Here is a 27622-nt window from a genome sequence, read left to right as displayed (position 1 = left end):
TGAAATTGTACAGAATATTGGTTAAACCGCTGGAAGAATACGGCCGTGGGGGGGAACTCACAGGGCAAAAAGGAAACATGATAAGAATTGGAACTGCGGAATTGAAAAGACTCTCGAAAATGCACAGTCTTTGTGAAAGGATTTGCTATTGAAATTCCGATTTGTGACAAAAAAGTGAGAAGATTACTACGTAAGGATGGGAAAGTCCACTGAGATTAAATGGGTGGAGAAACGTAGCCGATGATAACGCGGGACTTTAAAGACAAATGTGTTATTTCCAAGTACATTTCTCGTGATATTTATTTAGAGCTGTTATGAGAGGTCGTCGTATCTGAGAGGAACATTTCCAGTGTAACAGATAACATGCACTTAAATGACCGGCGACTAAGTATATTATTACAAACTGCCGTCTGGAATCGATGTGTGATGACGTCATTCGGAACAACTAGGCGGGGTCATGGAAGGTCGTCACTGGGCTTCAGTATACTAAATAGCATTATAGGGTTTGTGTTAATAAAAGCAGATAAACAGAACAAGTTGGTAAAATTTCTGATCTTGTGTGGCGGGAGGTGATAGTTGGTTTGAATCTCGCCGGGTCAGCGGATATCCTGAGAGGTTTGCGTGCTGTTTATCAGATACGGGGACTCCTCATGATCGCGAACTTGTTAAAAGATGACACAAACGGCGTATTTATACCCAGTCCTGCGCTTGTGTCATGAACTGGCCAGCGAGGAGCAGCGGTCGCTGACCTAGCTCATTGTTTCTTAACCTGGATTTGACAGTTCATGGCACCCAGCTGTCGCATGTCTGGTTGCTGACGTAACTTACTTTTACGAAGGTTTTAATCTGTCCAGGGTATTTAAGGTTGCATTGGAGGAAGATCGTGGTAATTAATTGTGTGGAATTTTGGAAGGAAACCGTCGTGGATTAAGTGTAATTGAAAGTGTCGTCTGAAAGTTACGTAATTTATTCCTGAGACATTTTCTGTTTGTCAAAGAATAAATTACAATGAAATCAGAAAACAAAAAACAATATTATGTTAAGTGTTGGAATTGCCCACAGCGTTCAGCATTCACTCTTGTCCTCATGCTCGATGTAACCCTGCGAGGAGTTTCTGTGCCACGGGAACTTCTCACCAGAAGACGCATTGTCGATTTGTTTGGCACAGGAGAATCGGGAAACGTGTCCCTGAACTCGTTCTTGCAAGTTAATTAATAACGAGACGCCAGACAGTGTTCGACAGTGAACACTCGACGCACTTGAGAAAAAGACATCCTTGCACTTCGACTGTTGAAAGGCAACTGACGGACTGGCGCGAGCAGGTAACATCACGTGACCTGCGCGGGCTCTTACGTATAGACACAGCGATATTAATCCAATCGAATTGTATCGAATTTCAACCATAAATAGATATTTTAAGATAGGTTTCACGGCATTCACAAAGAACTGTAGAATATTAGGCGTACGTGTCAGTAATTGATTTCGAGACCTCCTTCATTTCAGACTGGAATGATATTGTGCCATTGAGTATGTGAATACTGCTGCCTACCGTAGGGATGGAAGAAAGATGTGTGTTCCCACCGTCTGAACGAGGACTGGTGCAGCTGTAACTGTGTTTTTCATGCACTGGTTTGGAGCCGAGGAGAAGGGGGGGGGGGTTATCCAGAAACTGTGACGTAAATGAATATGATATTTGGTTGTGACTAAAAGTTCACAAAAACAGAGAACGAGCCGGGCTAAGTTATGCTGATTAATCTTCCACAACGTCGTTTGATTCTGACGCGAAGGTCAATCTATCCACTTGTCTGGATGATTAGTTAATCAAGCAAGAAACGAACTAAGTGGCTAGTGATTTGTCCGTGTAATTAGCTGATAAACCGTCCAGCGAATTAGGAAAGAAGAATTATGTAATAACGGGGTTTGTAATGTGTGCAGTTGAATCGAGATTGAGATAAAAATAAATGTATACAAAATTGTGAATAGGAAGCCTCGATGGAAACATATCTTAGTACGGATGGGATCATAATTCCTTCAGGTGGGATATTAAAGTGTGTACTCGATTGCAGTAGATCAGTTGTGATGCTGACAAGTTTAAGAAAGCTTGGTCCAGCGATTTCACGAAATTCCATTTCGAGGATCGTCGTCTACCTAACTCCGCCGTGAAAACCTCAAATACTAAAAATTCTGTTAGGGTCGGACCGTTACATAATCACTTATCTCAGCGTGACTCCAGGACATTTCTTGCTTACCTTGGGAACCATTCCTACCTGGGAGGGGGGAATCCCCAGTGATGACGTCATAACCCAGCGAGGCACTTCGCTCACGCAAGAAAGAGTCATTGGCCTCAGACAACTCCTAACGTCAGTTGCCGTCATCCTCAAAGGTCAGGAGTCAAATTCTGGCGAACGCTTGCGGCCTGCAGTGCTCACTTGTTTCAACAACACGCTGACAATCGATCGGGAAATATCTTAAACCGTCTATGCTGTATATCGGATGGGTTGCTTCAATATGGCTGTCGTAAAACACGAGAAACCCACAGCAAAAATGCTCCTTGTTGATCTCGTTGCCTTTAGATCGGTTAAACGCTGACAGCATCATTGTAACTTGAAGTTTGAAATGTGATTTCGAAACCTGTACTGTCAAATTCTTCGGAATCATTTTTAGCGCTCATGAGAAGAGTGATTTGAGTACCTATTTAAATATTTTGAAACGAAGTAGACTTACAAGCGTCTGGACCAGAATACACAGATTCTGTAAGGAACTGGATTCATGTAACACGTGACTTATTTTACTATCACGTGGCAACTAACTAAAACAGAAAGCTGCACTCCATTGGAGTACACGTTTTGTAGACGATTTCTTTGCAAATTTGCATTCCTCTGAGACATTATTTCTGTATTCATTTTTGGTTTATTCAGCAACATTGTCATTATCTCGGACTGTACGGTTCAGCTGTTACCGTGATGTTGATTTATTGCTAAACGCAAATCATTGTCCTCTTGTCTTGACCGTCTAGCAGAAATTGTTACGAAAATTTATAACGCTCATTAACACACTACTCTGTTAGGAACAGAGTTCATTAATTGTAAGTGGAACGTATTATTTATTTTTCATGTATTTCGATAAGGTTTGCAAACCGAATATGTCAGGTATATACAGGGTTAGTCTAAATGATGTTCAAGATTTTAAACACACGTTACTCGCGTTTAATGCAGCCCCATTTATTAAATTCGGAATATCACTTACGAATTGTGTTCCCACTGGGTGGATCTGTCGCAGAATTGGTTCGGAAATGCCGTTGAACACTAATAACAGACCGGTGAACGTGGAAAACCAGGACACAGAAAGCTCCCCTGTCTTCGATGGCAGACATTTTCTCTCATATCGCCCCTGGCGGCGAACAGTGTTAACTACGCGGCCGCGAAGTATACCAACATAAACTTGGAGAGTTTCTCTTTCCATCGATACCAATTTTGTGAATCTGAATTTCATTAAACGTGAGTAACGTCTGTTTAAAATCTTGAACATCATTTAGACTAACCCTGTATATGTATTTTTATTTCTTCTGATGCGAATATCGTATGCTTGACGAATGTAATCGAAGGCCGTGTGTCTGTTCGCTCGTGTTTCAACATTTGTGCACAAACGAAAACGTGATGTTGAACACATTGTTAGCACCTAATAATAGGGTGGATGTGATTGCAGACTGAGGAAAATTACGTAATAAGACTCGTCCTAGTTTTTAACTTTCGCTGATTACTATTAGAGCGAGGAGACTGACAATGGTAGGGAACGCGACACATGTGGGTGGGTTAGAATTACGCAATATTTTGTCCACAAAGTCTGAAGGAAAAAGACTACTTGGAAGAAACGAACTGCGATGGAAGCATGTTAGACGTTTGGTGGGAGGTGTGGACTGTACTTGTGTGGCTGAGTATAGGGACCAGTGGTGGTCATGTTTATGGACCTTCGGGTTCCATAAAAGGCGGGAATGTTGAATTAAGTGACTGCTTCTGAAGAAGGGTTCTGCCCCCGACGTTGGAGAAAGAATGTCTTTAAAGAAACATTGACCTAGTAATTAATTATTTTTGTTTGTTTCCGGATGTACTTTTGATCCTCGCAGTCCGTGGTTCGTGATAAGAACAGATTAATTTCTTTGATCATTGATTAGCCCGAAATGTAGTCCAATATGGATGACTGTTTTTCCATTCCTGTGTTGTTATAGGCTTTTATAAAATTGATAAATCTGTGAATAGTTCTTATTTCATCCGCAGTGGCGTATGTGTGGATGTTACTTCCGTCCTTTTCTCGAACTGCACGTGGAGAAGAGTAGTCTTGAAATTTGCCATATCTCGGATCACCAGTTCACGTGACAACATCTGAACTCGATCAGCAGTTCGTGAAGACGTACGATGGATTATGCTTATTCCTGTGGGAAAATAATCAGTGGCTGAGCGCCATCTGAGCCTCAGACTGGCTGTACGTTTGGCGCAAGAAGGGTTCAGATGAATCTGTACGCGTTTTGTTTTACACGATGAACAAACGGAACATTATATAATTTCAGAAAACTGTGCTCGAATTTATAACTTGTGTTGGGCAAGGCCGTGGTCTAGGCAACACGGAGTTTTCCTCCGTGGCATCCCAACAATTACTCCATTCACACACAGAAGAAGGCAATGGCAAACCACTTCTGGATCATCTGCCAAGAACGTATATGAACAGGTCCCAGTCCGAGAAAAGGATGGAAGGATCCTGTTCATATGGACCTGTCGTCAGACAGAACACTAAATAATAATAAGATGAGGTGGTCTAGCAGTTAGAACGCTGGCCTTGTAATCCTGGGGTCTCGGGTTCGAATTTATAACTCGTGTTGTGCAAGGCCGTGGTCTAGGCAACACGGAGTTTTCCTCCGTGGCATCCCAACAATTACTCCATTCACACACAGAAGAAGGCAATGGCAAACCACTTCTGGATCATCTGCCAAGAACGTATATGAACAGGTCCCAGTCCGAGAAAAGGATGGAAGGATCCTGTCCATATGGACCTGTCCTCAGACAGAACACTAAATAAATAATAATAAAAATAAATATTACATACAGCGTAGATCGTATTAGTCATAATATATTTATAACATTTCCTGATACTTTGTGTATTTCACGAAATACAGATATTACAAAATGCAGGACTTTGCTTAAAACGCTTATAGTCGCTTACCAAATCAACAGAATCTCTGGTGTCATGGAACCAAAAGGTTCGTCACAGTAGCAAAGACCTCAGAAACGTCGGCCAGCTTCTACCAGACCTCGACATCCCAGAACACAGTCGTCATCAGTTATGTTCCGTTCAAATCTTCATTATCTTCCTATATTCATCTGGGTCTCTCTTGTGGTCACCGTCGACGCTGTGCTGACCAAAATTTTGAAAACATTTCTCGTTTCCCCTCGGCACGTTCATTTTCAAGTCTAACGTAGCGTCTGGTAGACGAGCTTAGTGACTTCAAACTTCTGGAGGAGGGCCTAACTCCGTTCTTGCATCATGGCTCGTCGTCACTGTTTTCGGTGTGGCGTGTTTGCTGTGTTCTGTCAGCGGTAAATCCAACTGAAGTTAAGACGGTTTATACCCCCCTGTGAACATCGGCGTACCTCACACTTCTCTCTTTTGCACGTAGGAGCATCGTCAGACATTTTTGTTCCCTTGTGTAGGGCAAAGGTACGCTTATTGTCATGAATCTCGCCAGTTCAACAACAATTTTGACAGTTTTATTTTAATTTACCTTTGTGTGCAGATAAATGCGGAGGATAGTATCGTGAAATAGGTCACTGCCACTTAACAGTTCTTCAGTTAACGAGTATAACCGTTACCGAATTTAGTCTGACGCAGAGAACAGTCGGTGTTAAATCATTTACGAACCAACCCCGTTCTGAGTTAGGTAACGTATCGTTTCGTTTGTTTTTTGAATTTTGGTCTCTCCAGGGGCATAGATGTTTGTGATTCTTTGACCTGTGATGGGCTGATCTCCCATCGGAAAAATTCTCCGGGTTGTCCGCACAAGGACATGTTCAGCAGTGGAATTAATAGCTAGGAAGAATGAGACAGACGTAGGAAGAGGGCGGATGATGATGGTAAGTGGGGGGGGGGGGGGGGGACAACGAAGGTAGAATCAGAACAAAAAGAAGATTTGATAAAATACTGTAATTATTCTCACGATGAGAAGCCAGATCAAGATGAAGGACGATTTATGTAATATTGTAGTTTGTGACAGGAACTCGTTTTATTTCAATGCGAGATGTTTCTTTCCGTGTTGCAAACATGGCGACGATGCGAATCTTAAAACGTTTTGCGTTACGAGAAAGGGAATCGAGTGTTGGCGGTTGCTGGATGGTCTTCAGTGATCGGTGACGAAATGAGAGCCGAGGCAGTCTTGAACAAGCAAACCGGTCCACTGGCTGCCTGGTATCACTTGCAAGTGCATTACGGTTCATTGCTCCTGCTTGCAGTGCCGTGGTCAAGGTTATGTGGTGGCGTGTGGCTGTCGGCTTCCCAGTTGCACTGCAGAGCCGTCGACTTCTTGTGCAGTTCCCAGAATGCTCTCTCGTCCAGGCTCCCCCCCCCCCTTTCGATTAAGTTCCTCCTCGTCACACCCGCCGCGCCTTGAAGTTGGGGCCCCAAAAAGTTGGTCTTCGTCGCGTTTACGGTTCCATAGAATAAATGAAGGTCGATTCACGTTGATCAGTGACGTGTCAGTTCCGTTCGGTGTTGGTGCTCTATATTCATATTTCATGCGTGTATCGGTGCAATTGCTTTCTCGAGAGATGAGCGGGCTGGCTCATTGTGATGCTTGCAGAAGAAGGGAGGAATGCGAAGTTTGAGACAACTGCATGAAGCCTGAGAGAGATTTTCGTGAATTTTGAGAGAGTTTTTATTAAGCTCGAGAGATTTTCGTGAATTTTGAGAGATTTTTAAAAAGCTAGAGAGATTTTAGTGAATTTTGGGAGATTTTTTACTGAGCTCGAGAGATTTTATTAATTTTGAGGTATTTTTAAAAAGCTTGAGAGATTTTTAAAAATATGGAGAGATTTTCGTTAATGTTGAGAGATTTTTTTATTAAACTCGAGAGATTTTCATGAATTTTGAGAGATTTTTTAAAAGCTGGAGAGATTTTCGTGAATTTCGAGAGATTTTTTATTAACCTCGAGAGATTTTCGTGAATTTTGAGAGATTTTTTATTAAGCTCGAAAGATGTTCGTGAATGTTGAGAGATTTTTAAAAAGCTGGAGAGATTTTCGTGAATTTTGAGAGACTTTTTATTTAACCTCGAGAGATTTACGTGAATGTGGAGAGATTTTCGTGAATTTTTTTTATAGATATTTTGATTAAGTTTGAGAGATTTTCATGAAGTTTGAGAGATTTTTGTGAAACTTGGTAGGGCCTTAAAATAAATATATATATATATATATATATATATATATATATATATATATATGCTTCAATGTCTTTAACAATTGTTTAATTTTACCTAGAGAAATTTTGAAAACCAAACACAATGACAGCGGGAGTCTACGAAATGTTGTTCCGCTGGCTGTAACTAAGCTGCCGGTGTAAACTCATGATATAAATTCTAATGGTAACGTGTGAAAAATACACTGTGTTGTTTTACAATTGGTAAATGAGACCATTCGACGTCTTTTATTACATTTGAATTGTTTTATTCTGGGGCCCACGATAGGAGCGCTGCGGTCTGATGTAGGCTTTCAGTGGAAAACTGTGTTTCTCTTAAATATTGGCCCTCCGTTGTCTTCGGTGGTCCTGCTTTTCGATCACACATTTACCACAAGCCTCAAGTGCTCGAGGTTTTTCATGGCTTCTGGATGCGACAGGATCCATTTCCCCCCCCTGCTCTTCACTTCACCTCCCAATTGAACGTAAGGTTTCCTTTAACGGGAAACAAGAAAAGAAAATGAATCCTCCTCCAACGCTCATTTGTCCATCGGGAATTCGATTATACGCGGCCTGCGAAACACGAAAAATACCACGGCTGATTAAACACCCAAAGACGGCTTGGCTCTTGTTATATCCAGTGCACGTAAGAGTTCAAATATTCGGCCCAACCGTCGTACAGCGATTTCCTTCAGCTTCTGTGCGGCCCCCAAGACCTGCATGTAATCCGTCTAACGCTGTTACCGTGTTAACTCGTATTGTTTTATGGAATTAATAGATACTTTGACCTTTCACGTATCCCCATCAAAGCAAGGCAATTTCAAGTTCGTCCAACGCGTACTCTTTCGAGGAAGATATCCCCGCGCGTTGAACGAGGGTTTGTCTCATTGGACACGTATAACTGAAAATGAATGGTACAGCCGATGACCCAAATAAAATTTAACTGGGAAATCTCTCATCAGCGACGGGTTTTAAAAATTGTACAGGCACGCGCATAATAAAAGAGTCTCAGAAGGATAGTACCGACGAACAGAGTGGAGCGCTATTATGTCAGACGTTGGACGTGTTTGATATTAACAGTAGAAGGGGCAACCTTTGTGTTTGTGCTGAACAAATATCCTCAACTCGTCACATCATTATAACCGAAGTGAAATTGTCAAGGAGTTCTGTCATTTGTAGATTCGTTTTATAACCTTAGATGTGCCAATGGTTTCTCCAGCTGTCTCCCTTAGGGCTCTTTGTTCCAGTTGGGGGCGTGTGTCTGAATTCCGTCACCATAGTAACTCCATTTATTTCTGTATTCGAAAGTTGTGGTCGATTTTCATTTGCTCCTTAATTCAAAAATATTCTTGCTTTGGTAGTAGCCTTGGTGTTTGTGACGTCAGCGTATTCCAAATGCCCCTGAAAGTAAATAAAGATAACATAGTCCTTCTTGCCAAGCTGATAGTAGCTCAGTTAGTCAAGAAATTTACAGCCCTTAATGGAATTGATGTTTTATTATAATATTAAATCAATTATTTATTTTAATCCGTCTGATCACAATATAATTTTATTTAAAATTTCTTATAATTAAGATAATAAAATATCATTCATGTCCCTTATCGATTGATCGAAATGTAAATCGATTGATCGATTATATTGTGATCAGACGGATTAAAATAAATAATTGATATAATATTCACAATATGACGCAATTACACTATCTTATGGATAATATTAAAGTGGATCTTGAATATGGGATCAACCTGTGGACTGAGTTATGTAAACACGATGATAGGTGTTGGCCAGATGGGTAACTATCAGTCAGCTGTCAAGGAAAACCTTGTATCGTGGAGTTTGTTAGCTGTAGGCCTATTAATTGAATATTAATCATAAAGGTCTTTGTAGTTCAGATATATCTTCTTGTGTTTATTGTCGAAATTTTGTTTTAAAATTTGGAAATGGGCGGTCAGAATACATTTCAAAGGCGGTTGAAGGATTTTATGTAGAGGCTCGTATGTTAGAAGGGGGGGGGGGGAGAAACTGGAAGTACCCAACTTCATAATTTATCGTCACGTGCTTTAATGTTTTTCTTTTTAGCAAACAAGCTACACGTTTTATAAAGGTCGTTAAGGATACTTTATGGATACTAAATTCAGGAATTCCGTCACCCGTTTTTGGCGGCGACTGAGATGGTCCCAGACGTTCAGTTTCATGTGAACTGAATCATTTTTCAATGAACTTCGATCTCCTTTAACTGAATATACATTTTGACACCTCTTCTCAAGGACGCTCTGTAATCAGAAGAATGTTTCACTAACCCTCTGATGCGTAATGATGAGTACAGGGTGTATGTAAATTATCTTTAAAACTTTACTCGTGAAATAATACAATTTTCAAACCGTCTCTACTTCGTATTTGGGAATCAGCCGATGACCAGCGCTCTCGAATTTGACTTAAGGTATTTATTCTCACTCCTACCAACAAAACGAAAGAATAATTCCCTACGTTATGTAAAGACTGTCTCCTTTCCTACCCATCACAGTTCATCGTTCTCTGCTAATTTTTTTAACTCGAAGCTACAGGCTACAAGGATATTGCAGCCCCGAAAACATTCATCTTGAGTTAATTTCTGTGACGAGGTGGCTTAACGTGGTCCTAGTTTCTGATACACAGGTCGTATTAGTTAGCCGCGCGTCACGTCCTTAGCTGACAATGTGAAATGGATTGAGCGGGTTCAGTGTGACATGCGCGTTAGACGGGAGTTTGTGAAACCGACAGCGGTCTGCATTTCATTAACTACGCACTGCCAAGTCCTCCTCAGAATATGACATAACGGGCTGTAGAAACGAAATCCATCCAAGTAAGTGTGAATGGATGATAGCCTATTTGCCGGCCCGACCTAGTGAATCCCAGAAATAGCCTTCGAGCCTAGCTGTCCTAGGAAATAACCCCAGGCACGCAGGAGTAGCTTAGCGTGGGGTCTCTGCCCGGGGTCCAGTACCAGTGGAATGTTACTTTGTTGTTGCAACCAGTCTCAATAACATAAGGATTGTTATTGTGTCGTATTGTTTGATTTTCGGTGATGAGTCTAGACGATTGACGTGGCTAGAAGGGTGACCGTGGACGGGGTTAAATGTCGAGAAAAACCTCGCGTGTGACACAAAACTCATTTCGTGTTCCCCCCCCCCCCCTGCGTGCTGACGTCACGTACGTGTACGATGCCGTGTAATTTAAGTATATAAGTCGCCTTAAGTTTTATTACAGTCGAAGTATGTTCAAGAGTAGATATGAACTACACAAAGTAAAATTACTCGGTACTTTTTCTCTGGCTTTCGTTAAATGTGAAAGATATCAAGATATTTTTAAACGGGACCCTCTGAAACCTGAGAGAGAGAGAGAGAGAGAGAGAGAGAGAGAGAAAATGTTGGAGGAAAACCGAGAGACGATTTATTTCTGTGGGGATGAAAGAACGTCTATAGTTGAAAGGTTCCCAGGTAATGCCCACTCGTCTTTCTGACATGGCTGGAATAAGGTTGAAGCGTTGTTAGTGAATGTGGAAGCTATGATTTGGAAAGTCAAGTAATGTCTCGGCCTTCGCAGTGAAGAGTCAAGCTGTTTTAAACGATATTTAAGAATCCAGTCCGTACCGCAAAGAAAACACCACACTTCACCATTACAAAGATCGAATGGTTAACCCTTCGACAGTCGAAGCTCGTCTAAATATTATTTAAGAATCCAGTCCGTACCGCGAAGAAAACACTACACTTCACCATTACAAAGATCGAATGGTTAACCCTTCGACAGTCGAAGCTCGTCTAAATATTATTTAAGAATTCAGTCCGTACCGCAAAGAAAACACCACACTTCACCATTACAAAGATCGAATGGTTAACCCTTCGACAGTCGAAGCTCGTATAAATTATATTTAAGAATTCGGTCGAATTATGTCGAATATGATGAAGTGTAACTGGAATTATTAATGGCGTAATTAGTTGAAGTAACAAAAGAAATCAGTATTTTTGAGGCAGTTGGTGAGCAATTTTGGTCCGATGATCTTGATCTCCTCGGTTTTGGTCGCCGTTTAGACTCTTCAACAGTGAGTGTGGAGACGGTATGTTTTTTTCCGAAACTTTGGTAACTACTGGCGAAGGTACATGGCGCCAAATCCCAGAACACCAATGCCATAATTTTTAACGCTGTAAACCCCCCCCCCCCCAAACTCTCAAGTTTGTTTTGTTATGCGGGGGAGAAATTGCCCGTTCGGGTAGGAACATATAATTAGCACATCCACGTGCTAATTTTATTAATCATTCTCTCAAAGAATCTTCGATGTGAGTATATGTGTTAAAATTATGTTATATTCTTTTCGTGAATCTTGTATTAAATTAATAGGATTATAGCACTAAATTATATCATCAGTGGCATAGTTTTTGTTTAAATGTAAATTTTCCGAGGTGGAATATCGGATGTGGTTCGCGCCGTGTGTTGAAGAAATTTGTTTTCTTAGAAAGTGTAATTACAAAGGAAGTATTTGGTGGTGAGCGGATGAGATCAGAGTCCTTCTTGAATCTTGCAGTTGCCCAGCTAGTGAATAAATTCCCATCACTTGTTCCTGCCTCGAGTCACTTTCTCGTAATATTAATTTTAATATTATCCTCCCATATTCCAAGCGGTTCTTTCATAGAGTTTTCTTGTCAAATTTTGTACTCATTTCTCGTATCCCCATGTGTGCTGTGTCCTGCGCCCATATCGTCGTCTGTGATTTGATAATCTTGATGGTACTTTTGGAACTGTACAATTTATGAAGGTCGGTGCTGTGGATTTGCCTTCCTTTCTCTCAGTATTCGACCTCTCTCGTTTGTCCGTTCGTAACAAAGTGTGGAGGGGTTTGTTTCGTGAGTATTACCGAACTTGGGGGACCACGGCTTGTAATGCAGAGGTTACGTAACTAGAGAGAGGTTGCCAGGGTGTTTGTGGCGGCGAGACTGCGTGGGGCCTGATGTTGGACCGGTCGTTTGCAGTTTGCCAATAGCCTGGCCGTCTTGCTTGCTATCAAAATAAACTTCATTTTGCGCATTTGTTTGTCTGAGGGACAGGAATCATGCTGGTGAAGTTATATTCAGATTCTGTCACTTGCTATGTCTTGGCGCTGCTTCGCAGTTCGAGACTTGGCATTGTCTTTTGCCCTGATACAGACAGATGATAAAGATTCCATGGGAGAAGCTTTGTAGTCTCTGCCGTGAGACATCGCGGGTGACCTCCGCGTGGAATTGTAGGTAGAATCAGGCGTGGAGGTTTTTTTCCAAAACCCGTCATGACGGAAATAAAGAATGCGTGTGAATTATTCAGTCAGTAAAGGTAACATGAAACCTCTTGAAGCGGTCAATATTTGCCCAGATCCTATTCATTTAGTATGTACTTTGCCTTGAATGGGGGATCAGCCCATTACATCGCAGAGGCGTTTAAACTACAGGACTGGAACAGAAGGGCACACACCCTATCCAGTCGGATAAGCACATTCTGTCTGTCTCTGGGACAATATGATCTTGTGTTCCAACAGACTGTCTTTTGACTCATGAGGAGTCTGTGCCTCTGATACCTCTGACTTAGTTTACACTTAGCAACTATCAAAAACGCCTAGCTAAAAGAATTAACATTGTGCATCTTTTGATCCATATGATTTTAATCTTTTAAGCGCAGTGGTAACCATACGTACCACCTGATTCAACAGTCAGCAACTCTTAATTTTGTATTTCTGTGTTTTGATCAATTATCAGTGAAACAGCGATTATTTCCTTAAACATCGTTAACCAGTCGATCTTCGTAATGGTGAAATGTGGTGTTTTCTTTGCGGTACGGGCTGAATTCTTAAATAATATTTAGACGAGCTTCGGCTATCGCCCGGAAGGTCCTGCGACCGGCCATCTCGACACAGGTTTTCCTTGGTTTTCCTCTGTCTTCAAGCAAATGCTGAGATGGTTCCCAAGTTCCAAGTTGCCACTGCAAGCTTCTCATGCAGCCCTCCCGATTTAAATTAATCAAAATTTACCACCCCTTAACGCCGTCAAAATTTACCCCCCCCCCACCCCTCAGTAGGAACTTCTAAATTACGTATTAAACTTCCAAATTAATAGCCTCAGCTTTCTCTAATACAAAATTTCAAAATTCCGTCTTTTATGCCAATCATCGCACTAACGCCTTCACTCTTACTTTATCCTTAACAGAAAGACGAGCGGGCATTGCCTGGGGACCTTCTAGCTATAAGATGCTCTTTCTTCCCCCCAGATATCGAAGTGTCTCTCACTTCTCCCCCACCAATTTCCTCTTTCTCTCTCTCTCTCTCTTCAGCTATCGAAGGGTTAACCATTCGATCTTCGTAATGGTGAGGTGTAGTGTTTTCTTCGCGGTACGGACTGAATTCTTAAATAATATTTCGACGAGCTTCGGCTTTAAAGGGTTAATGTAATTTCCGCATGATTTTGATTTATTACTGACTTTCTAAATATTTTAACTTTCGCTAAATCTCGTAGGGTTTATTTGTTATGGGGGGAGGGTACTACTTTCTAACCGCATGATACACAACATTGATTGGTAGGGCCTGTTTTATTTTTCCATGCGTATCATATCGATTCACTTTATAATCATATTAAACAGCTCGTTGCCATACAGACAATTATGTAGCTGAGTGACCGTAATAATCATGGCATGATATCGGTTTGAGAGATTATTTGCGTAAAAGTTCCGAGCTTTGCTGTTCATTTCTCTTACATTTTGATAAACAGGGTAACGTCGGCTTTTTTTTTTTTTTGGGGGGGGGGGTTAGTCGCATCGAATGTTGACACTTTTGAAACGTTTCGGCACACATTTCAGTTGCCGTCTTCATGGTGAAGATGTACATTAGACACGGCCCACCCATAAGCAAGTTTATTTTTTTTCCGTAATTATTTCTACGATAATGCACAAGGTTCTTATTAATATAGACTGTTCCTTTATTTTGAAATCGTAGATCTTTGTCGTCCTGGGATTCGAACCACGAATTTGATTATCAAGGATGAGGGTCTTAGACACTACACAACATACATACAGGCTTGTTTTACAAGAATGTAGTGAAAATTATTCATAGTTAATATTTGCGTAGGAATATTTGTTATAACCTATCCTTTTATTTACGAACGCATTTCATTCAATGAAAAACCTCTCGTGAAATGAAAATGAAATTAAAAATGACCCATTATCCCCCCCCACATGTTTTAAAATACCACGCAGTTGTAAAAATAAAAACAATTTTACTTTTCTGCCATAGTTTTTACCAAACTGACTTTTTAAATCAAACGTTTACATTGCCTAGCAGTTTATGTAAATAAACATCAGAAGTTGACGTAAACAAAGAATAAACAATTTTGTGTATCAAAAACTTCATTACTGAAAGTGTAATAATCGTAAAGGATCGGTGATAAATTAATTGGTTCTTCGCTGTAGCGAAAATCATTATAAATCAGGAGATAGGTGTGTTTCTCTATATTCAGAGCTTTGCTGACTATTGCCATGGTTACGGTATGAGGTAATCCTTGCAGTTCGGCGCCGAGATACACCAGTCAGAGGCGGTGGTGTGAAGTCGAAGCTGCTGCTGGTATAGCTCGCCTAGCCGACTGTCCTAGGCGATGCACAATCGTGTAAGAGCTGCAGCCTTATCGATTGGTTTGACCCAGTGACTTCCTCACACACCGACCCGATGTACGACGTACTACAGTCGATTCCTTTGTTCGACGGGAGTTCAGCAAAGCTCGTAAGAGGATACGGTAGAATTTCAAATGTCTTATGCATGAAGGCAAGCGTCACTTATATCTGTCATTGCTGGTTTCGTTTGGTGAAAAAATTCAGGTTCTGAAGGCGACAGATATGAAGACGAATGTCTAATGGGATATTTCGATGTGTATTCTAGTCATCGCGTTGAAGATGGATGCAGTGACGTATCTCTTGCATCAGAATAACCACGTACAAACTGAGAAGTGAGATCTGTACAAAAATGTTAAGAAGTAGATGGATATTTGCTTAAGTCTGTCGAGTCGACGATGAATGACGATGATAATTAACAAATTCTTTAAAGGTTCATGAGATGATAAAGTTGCGTCATATTGTGATAAATATATATTTGTTTAAATCTTGTCAAGTCTAATCACAATAAAATTCCTAATAAAAATATTAAAATATTACCATAATTAACATTTAAATATTTAAAATATATTAAATGATATTCTCTATCGAAATGTTCGATTTACATTAGAACATCACTTTTTTACACATGTTTCAGTTCTATAAGAACCATCTTCAGGTGTATAAAATTATATAAACTTAAATATTATATAATTTTATACACCTGAAGATGGTTCTTATAGAACTGAAACATGTCGTGTAAAAAAGTGATGTTCTAATGTAAATCGAACATTTCGATAGACAACATCATTTTAAATATTTAAATGTTAATTTTAGTAATATTTTAATATTTAATAGGAATTTTATTGTGATTAGACTGACAAGATTTAATCAAATTAAACAAATTCTTTAAAATGTGGCGAAATTCACGTGGGTCTACATGACAACAAATAAAAAATCAAATTATATTCTTGAAGTCCTTGCTGTTCGATTTTATCCTGTACAGCACCAACAAAACTAAAGATTAAAATATACGAAAGCGTTAAATGTGTGTTGTTGTTTATCTTTTTCAAAAAAACAAAAACAAAAACAAGATTGTCAGTCTTATGCTCGTGACGCTGACGAGCTCTCGAAACAAATTTCACTGATTAAATTTTGTCGGGGGGGGGGGGAGGGGGGGTTATAGCTACACCCTCCCACAAACAGTACGAGAAAATACCTTACATATATTTGGCATCCGACATCTTGGTACTGTTCTTTAAATGCAAAAAAAACCCCACTGTTTTAAGAGCGTAATTAAATAATTTGTTAAAGGATTAGTGACATTTATGCATTCAACAAACATGCATTTTGTGTTAATGATAGATCGGGCTTAATTCTGGCAGGAATAAAAGCAACACGGGCTTAAGTGGGTAACAGATTTCCGGCTTGGGCCCCGGGGAAATTCTCGAATTTCGGCTCGTGAAGACTTATAGCAGAAAACACCTCGAGAAGACGTATCATATCTCAGTGCTGTGTCATGTCTTGTTATGACGCGTGAAACCTTAGTTCTCCGCAAGCATTTCTGGCGGCAGCCATATTAGTACATCGCTAATGCGACCAATGGGATAACGTGGGACTTATTTCGTACTCCCCTATTGGCTGAGCGTAATCGGGGACTTTGAAGATGTTCAAGGTCATTCCCGCCACGTGTTGCTTTGATTTATTTAACTACGTTGTGTCAACTGCTGAAGTTATGCACTGTGGAATGACGTATTAAGGTTTCACTTCTTTTACAGCGCTCTCTCAACTGGCGTTGATGTTTGTTCGTGTCAGGCATTTTCCTGTTGTGACGTTCTGTTTCATGAATTAGTATTTTAACTGACCAAGAATTTTTTGTCTGTTTGTTTGTTTGTTTGTTTGTTAGGTTTCTCAACGTTGATGTGGGCCCGTAAATTTGTCATCTCGCCTGTGAGCAGGCTACTAATTGTATTGTCCACGTTATCCCGGCGCAGATATGGAGAACCTGTGACTCGCGTGTTGGGTAACACGCGAGGGCTCTATAAATTACACACATGCAGCGTAATTTCATGCGAACAAAATGTATTTTAACATATCCTGCATAAATAATAAACATATAAAATAAATTTATTGGAATATGAGTCATGACTTGTGTTTATATGAAGGGTATATAGACTTGCAGACTTGTTGAACGCTTCAAGTAAGAAAGTGGTTGGTCTGTGGAGGTTAGGTTAGGTTAGGTTCACGTTTCGACATGTTTGGAATAACCCCCCCCCCCCCCTTGTACACACTTGGGTAGAGCTGTTGGTTACTCCACGGAGCCAGTCTGGACGTAGTGCTGAGTTAAAAACCGACGTTTCGGATACTGAGGGTTTACCCTGATGGTGGAGACAGAGCGAGTCTCTGAAACGTTTCTTTCTAACTCAACATTGACGGCCCCAGAGAATTTTATGGCAGTTAAAATTAACTTTTGGTCCTGGTATATAAATTTCGTTCTGTTAAATTTTATAACAGATGAATAACCGATGTAGTTGATTAAACTTTCGCGTTTTTAGGAAGTAATTTACGTGAAGAAACGTTTTACCTTTGTTGGCCCCCCCCCCCATGTAGCGCAAAGAATGCGGCCCCCCCCCCATTAGCAATTCGGCAAACTATGTGACTCGCTTGCCAAACTTTTGAATCCTGGAGAAGACGCATTCCCACATAGACTCTTAAATATTTGGCTGCAGATGCACTGTTCTGTTACTTCCCAAGGATATTTCTATTTCTGACACCAAATCCTCATTCCGAGGTCAAAGCGTGACAGGATTTACTAATTAGTTTAGGCGAAACTGCACATTAATCTATTCTGTGTTTATTTAACATTTTAAACTGCGTATGTATTGAAGTATTGAATTTTAAGACAGTCGTGATATCTGTTTTAAAGTAACATCAAAGATAAAGAACCACGGAGATTTGTTGATGGTTCATAACCTTGTTCACAACAGCCCGCAGATTGTCGCTGTCTAGAACCACGTGAGTCCATCCACGTATCTTTCTTGTCATCAGATTCCCATCTCTGCCTCGATTTTCCACGTGATCTCTTGCCTTCAGGTTGTCCGATCGAAACTTTATATGAATTTATGTTGTTTTTCGAACGTGTTAATATTTTCTACCCATCACATTTTCGTTAATTTATTCATTTTCGTGAAGGTACTGTAAAAGTCACGAGGTTTCTTATGCCGTGTTAGCTGTACTGTTATTTTTCCTTTTTTTTAAGATAAGAACGTTTCTGCTTAGTACCTGTTTTTAAACATTTCATTTTGTGAGAAAGCACTTTTCACAGCTATTTAGAAAAAAAAACAGATAATATTAAATATACGCTACTATCACCAGGGCCCTAGAGTTGTGTTTCAGTCCTTGGAAAAAAGATATTCCGCTATCAGAAGCTAACACGAATAACTGCAGTGTTCGTTCTGTACAATTTGTTATCAAGCGAGCATGAAGATTACTATTATCACCTTGTTATGAACGTGACGTCGTGACTCCTGCTGTCTCTGTGATATTACAGCGTGGCTCCTTAATGACGTATTTGTCACTCCCCTTGCCAGGTGTCATGTCTCTTTGGGACTATAATTATTGTTTATGTATTATCCTGTGTAGACTGAGGCTCTCGACGTATTTAATCGTAACTACGAGGCGCGTCCTCAAAGTAAGTTTCCCACTCGTCCCACAGCTAGCAAACCTTATATTGCGCGAAGCGACTGTGCGTACGTGATAGAGCAATGACGTAGCATGGCGCATGCACTAACGGCACCTCCCGCGTTCTCACAGTAGCATCGTTGCAGCTGTTGAAGATGGAGGTTCTTATTCCAGCTCCCGCCGACTGTGAAGTGCGGTCAGTGATAACGCTAGGCCGCACACGGCTCGACGGACAGCAAGTCTCCTGCAGGAGTTCAGCTGGGAGGTGTTTAATCATCCACCCTACAGCCCGGACCTCGCTCCCAGTGATTTCCATCTTTTCCTACACCTCAAGAAATTCCTGTCCGGTCAGCGTCAGCGTTTTGAGAATGACAGAGAGGCGGAGATGGTTGTCACACAGTGGTTCCAATCCCAGGCGGCAGACTTCTACGACACAGGTATTCAAAAGTTGGTCCCACGGTATGACAAATGTCTCAATTCCGGTGGCGAATATGTTGAAAAATAGCTGGACACTTGCTGTATCTGTTGCAATAAATATTTCCATGAAATTGTGTTTTGTTTCTGTAAACGGCCCCAGGGAAACTTACTTTAAGGACGAGCCTCGTAAATACGAATCTGTGAGTGACGCTACGTGCTAAGTCGGAATTCTTATTACATGGTTACAAATTTTAATATAAAATGTTACGCGACAATTTTTTTTATGGAGATGACTGTATTCTGGTAGGAGTTTGGAAGAAACATACTGTTTCCATCTTCAAGGCCTATAAGTTGCGAAATTCGGCTCACGAACCGGGTTTCTCTCTTCACGTGCTTTCGAAGGCTTTGTCCTGTTTTGTTTTTGTATACGTTTTAGTCATACGTACGACGTTCGGATGTTTTTGTGGTTACTGGGATTGGTGAAGACGCTAGAATCATGGAGCTATTGCAGACGTGTGGTCGACTTTCCTGAATGTGGCCGCAAGGAACGGGATAGAAAGGAACTGCATTCATCTCACCGTCTCCAACCTGGCTTTATGAGCTAATGACGTGGGATAAGATAAGCAGAACATTAGCCTTCAGATTCATTCTGTAGCTAGGAGAAAATTACTCGTCCTGTGATGTATCGTATAAACCTTCTAGTCTTATGGTAACTATATGTACCACTTGGTTTAAAAAAATCAGTAACTACATTTTATATTTATCGGTTGTCATATATTTCTCGGTGTAAACAAAGATCAAGGATTATTTCTTAAAAAGAGCATTAACACGTTGACGTAATGGAGACGTGTGGTGTTTTCTTTGCGGTAGGGACTTTTACATTTTATATATATTTTCCGATTATTCCACCTGTAAGTCTGATAATCGCGATCTCATTTGTATATATGGAGCATTAATTTGTGGTTCGTGTTTTGACTTCGAAATATATGCGTTTGTCTGCGGTAAGTTGGCATACCTGATGGAAGCCTTTTGAAGCGCGGGAGTTTGGAAGGATAACGAAATTATGGATGCAACAAGAAATCCACGTGAAATTAGAAGTGATCATCAGGTCGCCCTGCTGATGGAGACAGCAAGGACCTCCGAAACGTCGGTAGACTTCTACCAGATTACACGGCGCTACAACCCAGAAGACAGTAAGTCTTCTCCGTTATTTCATTAATTGAATGTGTGCGTACATCTTTCTGGGACATTCTGTATGTCAGTTTGACTTTGATAGTAAATATAATGCATCTTTATCGCGTTTATGTCTTAGCGAGGTGTCTTAATTACTACGTCGTAATGATGTATCAAGTCGAATAAGATCGGTGGGACATATAGCTTCTGGGAAAGCCAGGCTAAGACAGAATAATAATATTTAAATCTGTATTGTGCACTCCAGTCTTATCCAATTGGAAACCGATACTTTCACGTCAATTTCCTTTTGCACCAAGTGAAAAATTCTTTGAAAATGACGCGAAAATTACGGACCGCAGACTGGAAAAGCGAACAGCTCCTTGAGTCTTGATCAGTTTCTGTTCGCATTGGCCTCGCCGTGGTGTTCTGGATATTCAACACGAAGTACCTAAATCGAACCTCGCTTTGCATCAAACCGGTTTACCTGGTAGCAGTGTGGGAACAGGATGAGCTGGTACTATCCCTACGAGTGCCTTCTCACAAGAAATACTTCGGTCCAGGGTCCACACATCGAATCTTACCACACCCGCGTCTCCCGTCCCCTCTCTGGTGTAATATACTTTGTTGAATTACAATTCTACATCAATGTGTAACCCTTTGGTAGGTACTGGGCTCTTTACCTGGGGGTTAGTAGCCGGAGCATCAAGCTGACCAAATCCCCTCTATGTACTGCCGAGGTTAAGAGTGCAGGAATACGTCTCCATTCTCGCAAGTCTTCATGGCGTGTACTTATATTAGTCATCGTAAAATTGCCACCTCCAAGGCCACGAGAAGAACTCTACTCCCCTTACCGCACCGCTCCTGCTTTGCTACATTTAGAGTTCAGAGTTGTCTTCTCTCGCCTGGGCTATGTTGTTCGTGGTAGAACGTTGCGCGATTTTTCTGTGACCCTAAACCATTCAGTTTGGTGACGGCTGTTATAATTGACGGCGAGGACAGTTTCCGTAGATAAATTTTGCACGCAATTCTCATTTCCCGCATGCGTGTCTCACACACCCATCTTGTGTTATCACTCAGTTGAATTCTAAAAAAAAAAAGTACATATTATGAATATGTTCATTTATTATTATTATTTAGTGTTCTGTCTGACGACAGGTCCATATGAACAGGATCCTTCCATCCTTTTCTCGGACTGGGACCTGTTCATATACGTTCTTGGCAGATGATCCAGAAGTGGTTTGCCATTGCCTTTTTCTGTGTGTGAATGGAGTAATTGTTGGGATGCCACGGAGGAAAACTCCGTGTTGCCTAGACCACGGCCTTGCCCAACACAAGTTATAAATTCGGGCACCGCCGGGAATCGAACCCGAGACCCCCCCCAGGATTACAAGGCCAGCGTTCTAACCGCTAGACCACCGTGGCTAGTAATATGTTCATTGTACAAAGATTATTTGTAATTGAAATATTCTTCTCAAACGTTTTTCTGATATTTCCTGAACGTTTATTGAAATTTATGTAGTGTCGTTGCTTTTGGTGTCTTCACGTGGACACAACTGCGCAGAATCGTGCGGTGGCAATCCGGCACTTTAACCTACCCCAACAGTTGAGTACAACCCAGGAGAGCCTCTACTTGCCATGCGCGAGGGGCATGACGTCACACGTTGCCATCATCCGTTCCAAATACATATTTTCAAGCTTGCCTGCGAGTGAATGCTCCCAGGTGTCCAAAGTAAGTTCTCGCAGCTGGGATGTAAGAAGCACGAAATACCTTCAGAATGTTGGTGGGGAATACCTCTCAAAAACGACGTGCCGTGTAGGCAGTAATTAATTGTATCTTGTTAAATGGTTTGTGGTTTGTCTTTTTTTAATTACCAAGTAATTACCGTCTTTGTTGTGAGCTCATAATATTGTTACTGAATTATTTTTCTGAATTCTGTTTTGTATGAGAATGCAACTTGGCATCTGGAGTGTTGAGATTAGGAGCTTTTTAATTGGTGTTTTGTTCTTAATATTCTTAAATCGATTATATCAACTGAAAGGAGAATCTCGGGTCACGTGTCATGGACCACGGACTGACATTGCACACGTAAATTGATCAGATAACCTGAAGTGAGAGACAACTTGGGAAACCTAGGCTTAGATGGAAGGAATTATGAGGTTATTAAGTAAATAAGTGGGGTAGTCTGTTGTCAGAATTTTCGGGATTGTGCCAGTTCGCTGTGGATCTTTGAAGAACTGAATAGCGTATTAATAAGTCTGTGGCTCAGGAGGGACATCGTAGAAGGATTTTGTGTATGTGGTTATGGTCATTCGGGTTTCTGGAAGTTCAGATATTTTCTGACTTTCGAAATAAGTGGCTTATCAGATTTTCCAACGAAATGTCGTAGTAAAGTGTGGCGTCTTCATTAGTTTATGAGAAGATTTTGTTAGATTTATCACACTTCAGAAGTTTGCACGCGTGTTTAAACCTGCCGTCAGATTCATTTTGTCACGTAGCCAAACCAAATCATTTTCAGCCCAATGGTAACTATATGTACCACCAGATTCAACAAACAATAATTATTCTTTTTGTAGTTACGGGTTTATTGTGATTCTCAGAATAAACACGGATTAACGCGTTAACAAGTTTACCTTTTGTAATGGTGAAGTGAGGTGTTTCCTTTGCGGTACGGACTGAATCTTTAATGTCTGGACAAGCTTATGTACGCGCGTGCGCTGGATACAGTGTGTTCCCTTGATCATAGACACTGAATAGGTTGATGATTATTTTGTAGGCATGTACGTGTAAGAAAATAACTTGTGTACAAAGCATTTTATTAAAATATTTTTATTTCCTTTTTACAGGTAAGCACATGGGAACTTCCTAAGGAAATTAAGGTAAAGTCCTTCTTTTATATCTCCCTGCAGTTGTCTGGAACACTCGTATTCACAAGAATTCAAGGATTTGATTCTTTTTAGTAAAATTTAATTGTTGTCTAGCGCTGAGAATCTAAGGAGGATAATGTCATGTGCGTGATACATGTATTTGGAACCTCAAGTGTTCTTTAACCCTGAAGATGGAGGCATTATATTCCTCCGAAACATTGGTATTTTACAGAAGTTCGTATGGAACGTGAGAACCTCGGATATTGTACATGTGATTCTGAAGAGATAGTACAGAATACTGGGTCAAGGTGAGGTCATTTGGGCACTTACTAAAAATTTAACCATCGCTGATTCAGACCGTGTGGTTTCTTCAGTGTTGATCGCAGATGGATGGTTTTTCTTAATTATTTCGAGGATCCACGATATGGACTGCTGCTGACTGAAAGTCGAGGGTCGATATCTTGGCACTCTTGTTTGTTATTCCGGAGGTTCCAGGTTTAAGTGTGTGTTTAGAGACCGGATATCCTGACTGAAGTTTCTCCCAGTTTTCCTTAGTTCCTCCAACCGGGACATGACATGAAATTAGTTAACTCCAGATTCATTTCATGCAATCTAAATCAATTATTCGTGTCATTATAACATTCCAGCTACAGTCTTTAAATAAATCATAAGTAAATATAAAATTAGAGCAGACAGAGCGTGTAGTGTTTGTGTATGCGGTTTGTGATTTTATTTCATGTGGAATTTAAAATATTTTACGACGCACTGGGCTTCAGTTTTTTTTTTACAAAATTTTTTGCAGATATTTGAGCTTTTTAATTTTCCGTGCGACAAATTTTTTAATTATTATCGACACTTAAAATCCAAGCCGTGTTGCCTAGCAAAACCGAAATTCACTGGTCTCAGAGGGTAAGGTCTTGGACAGAGGTACAATTTTGATCTTACACTAAAACATGCTTGTTTATTAAACTCCAAAACGAGCATAACGCACTCACACACAATTTTGACAGATTTATTTGATTATGAAACAAATTTTATATTCCAGTTTTCAAGGAAGAGCCTTGAAGCAAAGTGAATGGCTTGGAAAATACATACGAAGAATAAATGAGTGAACAGTTTGGGATGTCACGATGGGGATGCAAGTTTCGGATGGGGGACACACAGAATGCGTGTAGAATTTTGGTGACGGAACGTGGGAAAGCTCGGACGATTTCAGATCGAGATTTGAACCCCTGCTTTACTAGGTGTAAGATACTATAATCAGAATATTCTTAATAAGACACAGTTCTTGAAATTGAACAAAAAAATTTTTTTTTTAGCGTCAATTGTGGCAGCTGGTTGTACGTAGGCCTAACCACGATCTTTCAATGACGTGTTAAGAAGTGACAGGCTTCTTGAATCTTCTGTCAGAGTGTGACCAATGAGTTTTTGTTACTTTTGTTTACTGTAACCAGTTGCATGTGAGGTCATTACATCTTTTGTTTGATCCGATGTGGCTTGCTTTGTGGATCGAACCGGTCAGGGCACGTTCTAGAAAAAATAAATATTACTCCCCTCTGACACGCTACAGGGCTGAACAGCCTGTGGCCTGTGGTCTTATGAGGCAATTGAAAAAGATGTTCACGTCCCTCAAAACGAGGAGCGTTACATGACATCACAGGTTAAATAAACAGTTGGCTGGCCTGCGTTAAATATTCGTGTTATATATTTATTGTGTAACCCTTTGAAGCCGAAGCTCGTCTAAGTAACATTTAATATAATTCAGTCCGTACCGCGAAGAAAACACATCTCTTCACCGTTACATAGATCAAATGGTTAGCCCTTTAAAACCGAAGTTCGTCGAAATATTTAAGAATTCAGTTCGTACCGCGAAGAAAACACCACACTCTACCATTACAAATATCAACTGGTTAGCCCATTAAAACCGAAGTTCGTCGAAATATTTAAGAATTCAGTCCGTACCGCGAAGAAAACACATCTCTTCACCATTACATAGATCACAAGTTCGCATAGCCGCCATGTTGCTGTTAATGTTTTCAATTATTGTCTGACGCAAAATGACATGACGTTGATACTGAATTTCACTAAGATCTGTCGATGTCTGTTATTATGACAAATGTCTTTAAACACGGTTCCAGCTGATGTTTTTTTTTGCGTAATCTGAAGGAATTTATTCAGTAATGGATAACCATGAACTTTCGGATTCCGCGTATAATTTTTCTTAAGGCATTAGATATCAAGGTATTGAAATTACGTCATAATAAAAAGTACGTAAACATTTTAATAACTGTCAACTGTTTCGGATTTCATAACATGGAATTTTTTTTGTTGACAGTCTAACCACTGTCAGCTTTCTAGCGATGACATGTGTCATGAAATTTCCATTCCCGGAGTTGAATATATTGCAGTGATGTTTATACGCCGTGTCTGACGAGTTTTACCCCTGGAACATTTTGAAGAGCATCGGTGCATTGAGATGCTGGAAGAACCTACTTTCGAATGGGGCTGGTTGGACCGGAATGTCAGGGGGGGGGGGAGGCAGTTATTTCTAAATCAATTTCATGCTGTGCGTTGTTTTTAAAACATTGGATTTAAACTGGTCTTTTGCTTTTGTTAGGTTAGGATAATCTGAACAGAAAATTGTTGGAATATAATGAGGGTGTATGAATTATTCGCCATGTCCATGTGCTAGACTAATTTTTTTTTTTTGGTGTTATCTCCTAACATCTTCATTCTGTTGTGTTAAATCTGTTTATGTCTGCTTTATTTGTTGTATACGTATTGTGTGGCGTCTCAGTCCGAATCCGATATGACGTCTGCATCCAGGACGTGAATGTATGAACCTCGACGTCGTGTTCCTTCGTCGACACGTATTTTAACTGTGTTCAGTTCTGAACACTGCAATGCTCGCTTCAGCTCTTGGTAAATCGTACGGAGATAAGGCAGGTCACAGTCGGCCTGCGTTGCTGTCTTCCTCCCTTGGCTCAAATACTTTCGAGGTGACCTCAGATGGGTTGTTGAAAAAATGTGGTTGTAAAAGTTGGCTGGAAACCGGTATAATGCGAGCTGTCTCTGCTTAGAACTTGTATAAGCTGCTGTTACTTTGCTGAAAGTAGCATTCGCCAGCCTGCGGGGGGAACGTTCCATAGTTCGGATTCTTTATTCTGTGTTAGGGAAATGTAACAGAACATGGAAACTGACTAATTGAGTGAATCTCAATACACAGAAGGGTCCGTGTTTGGTCTGCGTTTCTACCGCAAGGTTTAAAAAGATAGTTTCTTGAGCTAAATGTCTCGAACTACGCGGAAGATATCTTCAAGCTCATTATTTAACTGTTTTCTCGTACAAATTGCAGATGAAGTACAAAACAAGCTCTGCTGGGACGTGACACTAACCACTTACCCAGATTTAGTGCCGAGGTTAAGAATGAGAACGAACTATACTGCCTGTCTCCCCTCCCAAGCGCCTACACGGCGTAGTGGGACAATTTTTTTTTTTATAAAAACAACTGAAGCTGAAGGATCTAGAGAATTTTCTCATTGAAACAAAAATGAAATATTAATTTAGTATATTTTGTTTTGTTGTTTTTAGAGCCGTTGTATCTGGAACTGTAGCGTTTAAAGTTTATCAGGTCTAATGGATTGGTCATAGCCGCGGTGGTCTAGCGGTTAGAACGCTGGCCTCGGGTTCGATTCCCGGCGGTGCCCGAATTTATAACTTGTGTTGGGCAAGGCCGTGGTCTAGGCAACGCGGAGTTTTCCTCCGTGGCATCCCAACAATTACTCCATTCACACACAGAAGAAGGCAATGGCAAACCACTTCTGGATCATCTGCCAAGAACGTATATGAACAGGTCCCAGTCCGAGAAGAGAAAAGGATCGAAGGATCCTGTTCATATGGACCTGTCGTCAGACAGAACACTTAATAATAATAAGATGAGGTGGTCTAGCGGTTAGAACGCTGGCCTTGTAATCCTGGGGGGGGTCTCGGGTTCGATTCCCGGCGGTGCCCGAATTTATAACTTGTGTTGGGCAAGGCCGTGGTCTAGGCAACACGGAGTTTTCCTCCGTGGCATCCCAACAATTACTCCATTCACACACAGAAGAAGGCAATGGCAAACCACTTCTGGATCATCTGCCAAGAACGTATATGAACAGGTCCCAGTCCGAGAAAAGGATGGAAGGATCCTGTTCATATGGACCTGTCGTCAGACAGAACACTAAATAAAATAGGTGTTTTCGCCTTATGACCTGTGTTGAAACAAGGCAGTGACCTTCAGCTGATTTTGATAACGAGGTGCTTTGGGTTCTCTGTTTCATTTGCTTATCTTAGGTTAACGCCTGTCATCGGTGGCGTCGTTCACGTGTTTTGTTCCAAAGAAAGAAAGAATGTGAATGACGATGTGCAGTGTTCA

General features: G+C 40.8%; 1 protein-coding gene and 1 long non-coding RNA gene across 6 annotated transcripts in view; both read left to right on the top strand.

The window, feature by feature from the left end:
- The window catches only part of Snoo (Sno oncogene), a 132049-nt gene that overhangs the window by 48929 nt on the left and 55498 nt on the right, over positions 1-27622 (top strand). Inside the window, exon 2 of one of the 5 annotated variants that reach the window (XM_087361044.1) lies at positions 23188-24431. The exons of the other annotated variants lie outside the window; for them this stretch is intronic. Within the exon in view, the coding sequence (XP_087217170.1) occupies positions 23188-23301 (114 nt within the window). The 3' untranslated portion in view covers positions 23302-24431. Of the gene's footprint in view, positions 1-23187; positions 24432-27622 lie in introns of those variants that run through there. 5 annotated transcript variants of the gene reach the window in all.
- LOC110831896 (uncharacterized) lies at positions 14250-17213 on the top strand. The gene is made up of 2 exons (XR_002543746.2): positions 14250-15205; positions 16979-17213. It is a non-coding gene; the product is annotated as an uncharacterized LOC110831896 (long non-coding RNA).

Source organism: Zootermopsis nevadensis, unplaced genomic scaffold, assembly GCF_977971745.1.
Source record: "Zootermopsis nevadensis isolate Lab colony 2312 unplaced genomic scaffold, Znev_1.0 Znev_ptg000050l, whole genome shotgun sequence".
Taxonomy (NCBI): domain Eukaryota; kingdom Metazoa; phylum Arthropoda; class Insecta; order Blattodea; family Termopsidae; genus Zootermopsis; species Zootermopsis nevadensis.
Note: the sequence above shows the minus strand (reverse complement) of the source record. Positions and strands in the feature narration are given on the sequence as shown.